Source organism: Rhamphochromis longiceps, linkage group LG1, assembly GCF_057381845.1.
Source record: "Rhamphochromis longiceps isolate RC_006_pf linkage group LG1, R_longiceps_female_GT1.1, whole genome shotgun sequence".
Taxonomy (NCBI): Eukaryota; Metazoa; Chordata; class Actinopteri; order Cichliformes; family Cichlidae; genus Rhamphochromis; species Rhamphochromis longiceps.
In genome coordinates, this window is record NC_140557.1 from 1,608,001 (window position 1) to 1,620,351 (window position 12,351).

At 47.6% G+C, this 12,351-nt stretch overlaps 1 protein-coding gene across 3 annotated transcripts in view; it reads left to right on the top strand.

The window, feature by feature from the left end:
• LOC146678045 (plakophilin-3-like) overlaps positions 1-8,987 on the top strand; it is a 28,414-nt gene extending 19,427 nt beyond the window's left edge. For 2 of the 3 annotated variants that reach the window (XM_085419198.1, XM_085417705.1), the window contains 7 exons: positions 32-140; positions 1,174-1,338; positions 2,234-2,407; positions 2,489-2,642; positions 2,783-2,978; positions 3,228-3,315; positions 7,627-8,987. In XM_085419198.1, coding sequence (XP_085275324.1) covers positions 32-140; positions 1,174-1,338; positions 2,234-2,407; positions 2,489-2,642; positions 2,783-2,978; positions 3,228-3,315; positions 7,627-7,668 — 928 coding nt within the window. In that variant the 3' untranslated portion in view covers positions 7,669-8,987. The remainder of the gene's footprint in view (positions 1-31; positions 141-1,173; positions 1,339-2,233; positions 2,408-2,488; positions 2,643-2,782; positions 2,979-3,227; positions 3,316-7,626) is intronic. The other variant, XM_085418384.1, reaches the window with a different exon arrangement.
• The last annotated feature ends 3,364 nt before the right edge of the window (positions 8,988-12,351 follow it).

Genomic DNA, 12,351 nt, shown 5'->3' on the forward strand with positions numbered 1-12,351 from the left:
TTGAATGTCTCCGTCTGTGTTGCTCCGACAGGAACCTGAGCTCCGTGAACGAGAGAACGAGGCAGAAGATGAGAGAAATGCCCGGCCTCGTGGACTCTCTGGTGACCTACATCCAGCAGGAAGAACAGGGCGACGAGAAGGTGAGCCACAGAGGCGCGTGGATAATGATGTCTGAGTGCAGGCGCTTTAAAACGTCTGGAGCCGTGAGCACAAACCACAGACGCCGGAGACGTGGTTTGTCATTTACAGCAGAACAGTAACCAGCTCAAGTCTCACTGAGGTTAACCTGGAGTGTAAAGAGTGCACGTTTGCTCTGATTCATCGCTGCCTCGCGTCACAGTTTCAGCATCAGGACTCTGAACTGTGCATGACTGTAGAGGCTTTACTTCTAAACTTGTATAAACGAGGAGTGATCCCACAGATCTGAGAGCCGGTCGATAGAAACCAAAACCAGAGTTCACTTTGGCCGACCTTCGAGATCATCTGCTCGTCTTCATCGTGTTCGCTGCTGCGTTAGTATCAGGCTGATTTTACTCTCAGCTCTTAGTTTCACCTACTAAAGTGACGAGTGGGCCTGGTGCAGTCTGGACTGGTGTTTGTCAGGAAGTCGCTGACTCACCGCCGTCCCACTCAACGGATTTCCCAAAGTGTCCTCGGGCTGGTTGTGCTGGAATGTGTCGCTAAATGAATAAAACTGAAGACATTTCCTGTATGTCTTTGTTCTATTTTTAGTGTGGCCAGTATTCCAGTTATTCCTCTGAAATCGTCTCTGTGCTGTTGTTAAAAAGTGCAAAGATGTAAAACTGCAGCAGTGCATCATAAAGAAGGCTGGGAGAAAGAAAACAGCTGGTTAATAAAAATAGATTTTGTCTGTCCTCGGGTCAGAGCGGGGGTGGGAGCGACTGAAACGGGATATCGCGATGTGCGAGCTTCAAGGACGAGGGCGACAGAATCCTCAGTCATTCCCAGTTTTCGATGGTGGCGACTCTCCACGTTATTAATGGTGCGGTGGTTTGGGTCGCGTGTGAAAAGGGTTCAGACTTCTTTCTGTGCTTTTAGTGTCTGAAGCTCATCAGAGTCGGCACGGTGACTAAGACTCGCTGCTTTGAGCCCGTTTGTTTCGGTCGCTCTTTTAACTGATATCCATTTTTTATTTCCTGTCTGCGTGTTCAGGGTTTGGAGAACTCCCTGTGCGTGATGAGAAATCTGTCCTATCAGCTGTACTCGGAGCTTCCCCCCTCAGTCCAGCTCCGCCTCGAGGGCCCGTCGAGAGCTTCTGCCAACAGAGAGATCGAGACCATCGGCTGCTTCACTCTGTACAGCAAGAAGAACGTGGAGGTACGAGCAGGAGGAGAGGGTGCTGGTGTTATCCACCCGTGTGGTGCTCTGTGTCTGGATCCCCATCACCTCCAAAACCTTCTGCACATTAGAGTAGCTACGGTCTGCTAGATTTCATAGTAATGTGTTCGTTTAAAATCTAACTTAAATGTGAAACTGGAAAACAGCAGCAGACAGACGTAAGCAGTTTAATCACACGAGCGCCTGAAAGATAAATTCATAACAATCTTTGTTTTTATTGAACGACTCAACTTGATTCTCACAGTTTATCAATTTAGTACAAAGTCTGCAAACAAGTGCTACTGTAACTCATGAAAGTAGTTTCGTTTAATGTTAGGTTTGTTTAGTCTGGTTTAGCTTAGTCTGGTTTAGTTTAGTTTAGCTTGGTTTAATTAGCTTGGTTTAGCTTAGTCTGGTTTAGTTTCTTTTGGTTTAGTTTAGCTTAGCTTGGTTTAGTTTGGTTTAGTTTAGTTTAGCTTAGCTTGGTTTAGCTTAGCTTGGTTTAGCTTAGTTTAGTTTAGCTTAGCTTGGTTTAGTTTCTTTTGGTTTAGTTTAGCTTAGCTTAGTTTGGTTTAGCTTAGCTTGGTTTAGCTTAGTTTGGTTTAGTTTCTTTTGGTTTAGTTTAGTTTTGTTTAGCTTAGCTTAGCTTGGTTTAGTTTGGTTTGGTTTAGCATGGTTTAGTTTAGCTTAGCTTAGCTTGGCTTGGTTTACTTTAGCATGGTTTGGTTTAGCATGGTTTGGTTTAGTTTGGTTTGGTTTAGTTTTACGTTGAGCTTACACTCAGCAGATTTTCTTCAATTATGAATTATTTGAATAAATCAACTTTTTGTTTTATATATTTTTGCTACTTTTGACCCCAAATTCTGTATTTGTACTTGATTTCTCTCTTCGCCAGCAGCAGAATCACCAGAACCTGCCCACCCTGTCTCAGCCTAAAGGGTCCGAGTGGCTGTGGCACCCGAAGGTGGTGGGGCTCTACAAGCTCATCCTGCAGAACAGCGACTACAGTTCCTGCAGCCGCGAGGCCGCCATCGGAGCCCTGCAGAACATCACCGCGGGAGATGCCAGGGTAACGCCTCATCCCGATCGTCAGCTTTAATGCGAGGTGCGGTCTCTGCAGGCTCACGTGACCTTTGCTCCTCTCTGTTAGTGGGCGTCCGTGCTGAGCATGGTGATTATAGAGAAGGAGCGGATGCTTCCCATCCTCCTGGACCGGCTGGACACCATCAGCGACACGGAGCTCAGGCCTCTGAGCGGCCTGCTGAGAAATCTGGCCCGGCACGCCACCGACAAACAGCACATGGGTAAGAGCCTTGCTGGGACAGGTGCAGCTCTGCTTTTAAGGGGCTTCAGTGCATCCGCCTTTTTCCCGTTCTCTGGACCCCAAGGTCCAGGTCCGCTCCAGAGTCTTTCTTATTCAAGTCCTTCTTCTGTGTCGTGGCAGCTAAGAACATGGTGGGGCTTCTGGTGTCCAAGCTTCCCGCAGACGGCCTGCAGAAAATGCCATCCAGCGACGTGGTGGTCAACCTCTGCGGAGCCCTCAACCACCTGGTCACCTGCAGCTCCTCGGCAGCCCGCGACGTCTGTCACTTCAACGGCATCCCCAAACTGGTGGGCATCAAGACGTCCCACGACAGCAGGTACGTGTAGTCGCGCTGATGGTCGCCGGCTCTGCCGCCGTTTCTCTTCAGACTCTCCATGTTTCCGCTGAAACAAAGCTGTGACCCCTCTGCGACCTTTGTTTCCTGTTTAGGACTTCACATGTCTGTTATAACCTTTCCTTCACACTGCGGGACATGTTTGTGATGAAGCTCGTCCCTGCTGCTCTGGTATTTCCGCCTCATTAGTCCTCCTGTCCTCTCTCACTCTCTGCTGTCCTTCACTTTTAGCTCCGGGAGTCAAAAAGCTGCCCGAGCAGCCTCGACCGTCCTCTGCAACATGTTCCAGTACAAGAAGCTGCACAGAGACTACAGACTGGTGAGTTTCATGTGTAATCTTCACATGCTTCATCCAGAACACACTCTCTGTTGATTCACCCGCTAATTATTTCCAGCAGCGGGGAGTAGATTTCGTCACAGTAGATGTTTTTCTGAAAGTGCTGCAACTGAGTTTGAGGATATAAGTCACCTGCTGTTATCTTATCTTGTCAATCATTTGACCTCCTCACTGCGTACGACTGTAGCTCCTGTGACAAATCAGAAGTACCTGACTCCGCGGTATAATTCTCAAACACGCACCCTAAAGCAGATGACTCGTAATCTGGAGAGGAAATGGCGTGTCACAGATTTAGAGGATCATCATTTAGCCTGGAGAAATAGTTTGCTGCTTTATAAGAAAGCGCTCCGCAAAGCCAGAACATCTTACTATTCATCACTGATTGAAGGAAATAAGAACAACCCCAGGTTTCTCTTCAGCACTGTAGCCAGGCTGACAAACACACCATTGATCAGCAACCAGAGACTGTTGATCAGCCTGAAGGCTCCTAAAGACGAGAAGAAGGACAGCTGCTGCCTGAAAACCTTTAGTGAGCCCTTATGTGTCAGGAGCATCAGGAGCATCAGGACTCAGTGATGAGGAAGTACACATCCTGGACAGGGAGGAACGCTGGTTTGAGGGCGGAGTCAAGGAGACCATCTCTGAATCGAGGAGGGGGCCTAAGGGTACATCTGTCACCATCTTATAATGCTGTGATTGCAGCCGTTCCCCAACTCTCTGTGAACGGGACTCATGGCCAATTGGTCAATTTACATGTTAATGGTCATGACCTCGTAGGCCATTGTTTCAGTCATTGTGTAAATGTCCTGTTTATAAGGTTGGAAACCTGCAGTCAGCTGCAAACATCCAGATGAACAGAATCAGCCTGTTTGGATTTCCTTACCTGGATGATTGAGCGATAATGCAGAGACATCAAGCGCGCACCGCTTACGAGTGTGACAATAACGCATCAGGATCACGTGTGTGTGAGGACGCGGCAGCGGGACTCGCTTTGGCACAAGCAGCGAGCCGCTGTGCCAAAAACAAACCAGCACCACATTCACCAGGTTTCTTCATCCTCAAAGGCTGAAGCAGCAGAGTGAGGGCGAACAGGACGGGTCTCAAACGTGTCGTCGAGGTGAAGACGGAGGCGGCGTGCTTGTGGTGACTTTGGGAGCCTTTGTCACATTTCTGGTTGCAGCTATGTTTAAGTCAAAGAGCCTGAACCCGTCCTGCTGTTTTATTTCCTGCAGCCTGAGCTGGGGAGAAGCTGTGGGCGTGGGCTGTCATTGTGCTCCGTTTGTTTCCACCAGATGGTTTTCTCGTCTGCATCTGGCTGCATCTGTTTTTTATCTCACTTGACCTCCACTTCTCGTAACTCCTCTTCCTCGCTGCCTCCCTCCTCTGCTCTGCACCCGAGCCTGGCCCTCATTAGTCTGTGGACGTGCTTATCTGGAAGTTCTGCAAAAGCAAATATTTTCTCTGAAGTAAGCAGCAGTCAGACTGGAGACTTGCTAAACTCCGTCTCTGAACTAAAAATGAAATTAAACTTGTTAATGATTGGGCTGGCAGGGGCTCACTCTGCCCCAGAACACCACATGATGATGATGATGATGATGAAAAGCTAAATGCGAGTCTGTCTGTAGCCTCCCCTCCTTCTGTGGAGGCATTAGCAGACCCCCCCACCCGCTCCTGCTGTGAGAATCCTTTCCTCGTGTCTGCTGAGCTGCAGCAGGAATGTGGAGAATCTGGCTCAGACATTTTGGGTTCGCCTCTGTGTCTCTGCTGAGGTGAACTTGGCGGTCCTCCTCCCGTAAATCCGCGCAGCACAAACAAACCCAGGCCTTTATCTCCCTGCACTTTCACACAAACCCAGTTGTGCAGATAACACATCTGGAACACAACTGTGCAGAAACAAAATGACAGGATGAATATTTCTGGTTTACAGATGGTGAAACTTTTTCTCTGCAGTCAAACTGTCGACAAACAGCTTTGTTAGGTAACGCTGAGTGTGGCGGCCCAGCTTTTATAGCCCAGGCTCCGTTTATTGTGCAACTTCTCTGAGTTTATGGTGCTGCGCTGTGGAAACGGCTCCGAGCGCCTGATGAAGGCTGACAGATACATGGGCTCCTTCATTCTTCTGAGCCTGCAGCAGGCGACCAGGAGACGGCTGCAGAGGAACCTGGAGCACAGCTAAAGTTCAGTGACACACACAGGGACACACACAGGGACTTTAGTTTATGACAGAAAATCTAAACTTCCAGTCCTTCAAAAGTACACCGTGCACGGCTGCATGGCATTGTGCCGATGTCCACGTCAGGATAACGCTCAAAATTCCTGATAGATCACAGAGCCCTCAGAAGCTGCTCCTCTCCACATCGCTTATAATAGTGCTGCTGTGGACTGAAGCTGCTGTGGGCTGAAGCTGCTGTGGGCTGAAGCTGCTGTGGGGAAGCTGCTGTGGACTGAAGCTGCTGTGGGCTGAAGCTGCTGTGGGCTGAAGCTGCTGTGGGCTGAAGCTGCTGTGGGGAAGCTGCTGTGGACTGAAGCTGCTGTGGGCTGAAGCTGCTGTGGGCTGAAGCTGCTGTGGGCTGAAGCTGCTGTGGAGAAGCTGCTGTGGACTGAAGCTGCTGTGGGCTGAAGCTGCTGTGGGGAAGCTGCTGTGGGGAAGCTGCTGTGGGGAAGCTGCTGTGGGCTGAAGCTGCTGTGGGGAAGCTGCTGTGGGCCGAAGCTGCTGTGGGCTGAAGCTGCTGTGGGGAAGCTGCTGTGGGCCGAAGCTGCTGTGGGCTGACGTTTGTAGGTCTGTGAGTTCTGAGGTCCGAGGGACATTTCACCATCACACAGCGAGGCTTCGTGTGGGCGTCTGTCTGTGGGCGACGCAGGAACCCGCCCTGCACGGCGCTGCAGCAGTGGAGCGACGGCCTGTGGAGTGAGCTACAGGCTGTAATTCCACTGAGCTGCGTCTTCAGACACTTCATCTTTTAACGATTCACGGTTGCAGCATCTTTCATCACTCCTTTGATGATTTTTAAGCTGCACTGCAGGATCTTACCGCCTGATCGGCTCAGTGTTAGTCGTACTCTACTCTGGACCTGCTGCTTATTCTTCATTTCCTCTAAAAGCTCCTGTAGTATTCGCGTGTTCTGCTCACCCTACACTGAAGTACTTTAAGTATTTGTACTCGTACGCGGTAAAAAAAAGAGGAATTCATGCTGTAAACTGTGGGTGTGTCTCTGTTGCGACATCAGCTGTGTTGGGTGGGTAGGTGTGGGCACGTAGTCGCCCACTAGAGGGCAGAGCAGGACTGAGTTGTACCCTCCTCCAAAGATTCTTTTAATCACAGCGTTTTCTTCATCAAACATAAATCATTTTGTTTTAGCACAAATTACAGAATGATTTCTAAACATGACCAGAGTCCGTGTTATTATTACTGTTACCCTCTGAGACACTGAGCTTTTATTGGAGCACAGCTCAAACCACTGCTGTGCAGTGATGTGCTTTCACTCTGTAATGCTCCAGTGGAAGCTGAGGGTTCTCTTCAGAATAAAAGACTTCAGCGGGGTTCGAGCTGTCACTGAGAAAACATCAGGCTAAAAACAAAAGTCCAGACTTGAGAGAAACAGTCGGTGCTCACAGAAGAAGCCTGCAGAGACAGGAAGCAAAGATTTCAGAGGCTTGGAGAGAAAACCAGTGAGAGTCTAAACACTAACTTCACTGAGCCGATGTAGTGACATCACCTGCACAGAGGCTGCACACCAGGAAGCACAAGACTAAAACACAGACTGAAGTATGCTGAGGACAGCCTGAGGAACATCCTGCAGACCGGGAGCGCCCTTTGGTCAGAGACGCTGCTTGGGTTCAAAGAAAGGAGGGCGAGGCTGCGCCCCAAACACCAAAGTGAGCTTCACCGAGCGGCCTGCAGAGAGTTGAATCCCGCTGATAATCTGTGGATGTGAAGACGAGCGGTGCCAGCCCGCTCACTCCAGCCGGTCGCAGCAGATGGCCCCGCCCCTCCCTGAGGCTGGTCGCCAAAGTGCTGCTCATAGGGGGTCATGTGATTGTTGGGTTTTTCTCTGTATGTATTATTGTAGGGTCGACCTTACAGCGCCTTGAGGCGACTTTTGCTGTGTAAATAAAAGTGAGCTGAGTGTGAGACAAACATCTGCAGGCTGGTGTCCAGCAGGGGGCAGCGGGTGAAATCATGCAAACATCCAAAGTAAAACTGGGACGTTTTTTGTATTACGAACGATGATGATGACGGTCGAGTCGCTCTGTGGGGACACTGGGTGAGTTTCTGTTTGTGTCTTTTTCCAGAAAGGATTCGGCAAACGAGACTTCGCAGACGGATCCTTCTAGGCTCAGCGTTTGACCTCGGGACCAAGACGAAGTTGACCGAACCCGTTATGTGACTGCGACCGACTTCCAGGAAGGCGATAGTGACCCGGAGCCACGCAAACGCACGTGGCCTTTGGCAGCTGTGCGTTCGCTCAGCCGCAGAGAGTCTGACGGGAAGCTCGACACGGACACACGTCAGAGTCCGACTCCACGCCTTGGACGTGTTCGCGTTACGTGCGGTGCTCGTAGAGTTTAGCTTTGGTTGCCGATGCGTTCACTTACCGTTGTAAATATTGATGCACATGTGTGTCTTTTAGGGTGTGTTCACATCAAACATGAAGGTTTCACCTCATGTGACTGCAGTCACCGTGGAAACCGGAGCATTCACCCCTGTGATGCCGATGGTTCAGTCGGCGTCCACGTGGCGCTGGAGGAGAATCCCGGCTCTCCCGTGTGAAGGCAGATTCGCCCCTGTTTGTATCGCCCAGCATGAACTTGCCTCATTGCATGAACTTTGTATGTAATCACGCTCCACGTTTGTTGTGAACACACCGTTGAAGACCTGCAGGTCACCACTCACTCATTACTTTTTTTAATCCAAAGGTCAGAGGTCAGATCTTCAGACTCTAACGACGTCTCACAGGTGCGTTCTGGCAGGTGAGCGGCGTCCTGGGGCGTGCTTAAAGGTTAAAGGATGATTCGGTTTAGTTTAGCCTGACTTGTTTCCGTGGGCGACGGCTGTTGGGATGATTTTGTCGGAAAGCCGCGAGCAGATCACGCGAGGTTTGCTCACCGATTTCTGCAACTTCTGCTTCTCACAGCAGAGGTGTGAGTTGAGTTAAAGGGAAGCACAGAGGGTCGAAATGTAGACGTGATGATTTCGTGTGTAGGAACATTTTCTAACTGTTAATAAAAGGTAACAACAACAACAACAACCTTTATTTATAGAGCACATTAAAAGCCTTAGGCATACCAAAGTGCTTTACAAAAAACAATAAAATAATACAGTTAAGAGCATTAATATCAAATATAATAAGAACAGCAGACAATGTTCACAGTAGAAAGCCACTAATAAAATGGACTGCAGCACATAGATTATAGCAGACCCAGTGCCGCATGATAGAGAACACCAAGAATGAAGGAATAGTAAAAAGTTAATGCAATAGGTCGCAGTTAATAAAAGGTAATAAAACTGAAGTGAATACTTTAACTCCTGTATCTGAAATGAAGATTAACAACGATTGCTGGTTGGTTGGCTGGTTGGTTGGTTTGTAAACCATGAACGAACAAATGCGTGGATGTTTCTAAACTGTGTCAATAAATACTGTGCATTAACAGAAGTTCTCTGGATGGTTCTTATTCGACCGGCCGTGTTAGAAGCTGCTGCTGAAACGAGCACAGTGCAAACATTGTTTTTGAGGAGGCGTGGCCAGAGAACGCAGCCTCGCCCGGCTCATTCCCGCCGTGAGAAACATCTGCGATCGTGTTTCCCCAGCAGGTCATGTATGAACATCCAGCACAGCAGCCGGCGTGGGAGCTGTCCACTCTGAGACCACCCACAGTGGAACAAGAGTTCCCTGAGATGGAAACATTATGCTGCTAAAGTCACAGTGATTCATGTCAGTGTGCTCCACATCACAGTCACACTATAGAGGGCATGTTTATGGAGTGTGTCGTTTCCTGACACCACCCACAGGTGGTGCTGTTTACTGCATCTCAGCCCTGCTGCTTCACTCTGCGTGCAGCTGATATAAATCCCAGTGATTATTAGCATTAGCAAACATAACCAGTCTCACCTACAGAAGCATTTTCACACGTGACGCGACGTGGGTTTTACCCCTGCTGTTAAAACCGCGCACAGGAGGAACACAGGGCGAGTGTTGCACCATAGGGGGCGCCCTCGAGCTCACCCGCAACGAATGAACAAAGAACAAAACTGTAAATTTCAGGATGTGAACACTTTTCTCCTGAAAACGTTCAACGTGTTTTTGATAGAAGGGCTTGTTGTCATAGTTCCGTTTAGGGCAGGACGTCCTTCACCCGTGAATGAGTCACAGCCTGTTACAGTTAACGGGAGGATCAGACACTGACAGAGCAGAACGGTTCCACCAGTAGGAGCGTTTAGACGTCCGTCCACCTGCAGAGACTCACAGCGGTAAAGTGAGCCGTCATTTGTGAGCCGCGGTCAAGCCAGCCGCCTCTTATCCGCCGCATAAATTTCCTTGCGCTTTTACACCAGTCTGTACGGTAGCGCCTTTTCGCTTTATATGCCGATTGAAAGCCTATACCCGCGCGCGAACAGTCGCACGCGCGCACACAAATTTAAATGAAACAGCCCAATACAGTCAATACAATTATGGAAATTTCAGAAATTCATTAAAAATCATCCTGAGTAGTTGAGGTCCAACTTTCAACACATCCCTCCTCCGGGACACCTACCGTACCTGTGTGCCAAGTTTCATCTCAATTCACTGTAATCTTTATCAAAAATTGAAAGAACAATTATATGTCAATGCTGGATGTGTGTCCTTTCAAAGTGACACTAAATAACAGAACTCAGGCACATCAGGGAATAATCCAAAAGGCGGATTTATTAAACAAAAACAACATACAAAATATCTCTAACCCATACTACATAACCTAAAAAGAAACAAAGGGACACTTAGAAGCACAAGAAAACAATACTGAAAGGGCAAGAGACACAGTCCAAACACAATCCACAACTAAAACGCCAAAAGAACAAGTCATCCCACATAGCAGACGGGTCTTGCCTGGATCTGGTGTCAAGCCGGCACTGCTGGCTGACTTCTGGCATGGTAAGATGGCACTGTTTATGTGATGGCATGCCACATTTGGCCTGATTGGGTGAATGTGACATGTTGTATAGAGCACTTTGAGTAATATGGGTGAGTAAAAAAGTGCTGTATAAGAATCAGTCCATTCACTGTCTGAACAGAGTTTCGTCATGTTACTTTTGCACTATTATGTTCCAGCACATGTTGTTATTACATGGCTTACATGGCTAAGGTACACATTAGGCTGACATCTGGGGCCAGAGCTGAAACTGTTCTGGGCCAGCACAGGGCCAGCAGTGTGTCTGCAACTGGCCTTGTGCTGGCGCATGTGTGGGCCACCTCTGGTAAACCAGATCTGGGCCACCAGAGGGCCGTCATTCTTTGCGGTACGCAGGCCATGTGTCAGCACATTGTGTGGGACAGATCCAGGCCATACCAATTATGCTATGTGGGAGGAATTATGTAAAAGTAGAAACATCATAAAAATGAAAATGAACATGAAGTAAAATGTACTGAAAAGAACAAAAAAAGCCCCTCTGGCCATCACCAGTAGGTTTTAGATGAAGTGTCTTGCCCAAGGACACAACGACCGAGACTGTGGGAGCCGGGGCTCAAACCGGCAACCTTCCAATTACAAGACGAACTGCCAACTCTCATTATGCAATGTACTGTTTAAAAGAAAAACCTTTTTTTTTGCCTTGACAACATACATTCATCTTCATTTCAAATAAGTAGTTATTTTTCACACAGAGAGCAATACCACTCTCCAGCCTCTGCTGTCCAAAACTCTGTATTCATCTGGAGGCACTGTGTGTGAAACCACTTTAAATAGCTCTCATGCAGGAACAAAGATATTGTATAAAATGAAGTGAGGGAATGGAGCTATAAATAGATTAATATAGAGATATGAAAATAAACTTATATATAGACATAGGAACACAAGTTTTAACATTAATGTAATATAAGCATACAGGTGTCTAAGCAAACATTGTGGCATACAAAGTGAGAGTGCAGTGAGTCATGTTTATTCCTGTTCAGTATGTGTCTGACACAAGTGGATGAATGAAAAAGTCTGACAGCAGCAGCAACAACAGACTATGCCTTCCTGATGACTTTCTATCTGTTTACATCTTTTTCTTTGATGCCTGTATCCCAGCTTGAAGAGTCCTGGACCCTTTTTCTAGTCAGTGGGTGTGTGGGCAGACAACTCTGGCTTGTCACCCAGTTGGATTTCCTGGTATTTGTAAGATGGCACTATCTACAAATCAGGACACATTAACTATGATATTAAAAAATGACATGATGACATAGTCCTAGGTCAGTTTACCAAGCATTTCTCAGCTTTGTTCTTTATAGTTCTGTTCATCATATCATTGCTTGTGAGTCCTGGATTATTTGATGATATGTTTACATTATGTATTCTTTTGTTTTCAGTCCCATGTTGCTTTTAAGTGTAGTTCTTCTTCAGCGTTCCACAAGTGGATGGAAGACTTGTGAAAACACTCTAGTGTTAAAGCCAGTCTTGTCTTCATGTCTGTTGATGCTTTTGTCTGTGTCAAGCTCGTGTGTCTTAGTCTGTGTTTTAGTTTGGTGGCCTCTTGTCTCTTGTGTTGAGTCTTACTTCCACTGTCTTCTTATTCCCAATGTATCCCTGCTGTGTTACACAGCTGTCTCCAATTCCCCTAATCGCCATCCTATTTATACATTTTGCCAATCTCCCGGTCTGAAGTACATTATTCTATTCTATTCTATTTATACAGCACCAAATCGCAACAACAGTGACCTAAAGACACTTTATGTTGCTGGGTAAAAACACAACAATAATACAAAGAAAACTCCAACAATTTAAGTACCCATATGAGCTAACATTTAGTGTGAGTGGGAAGGAAAAACTCCATTTGAAGAGGTA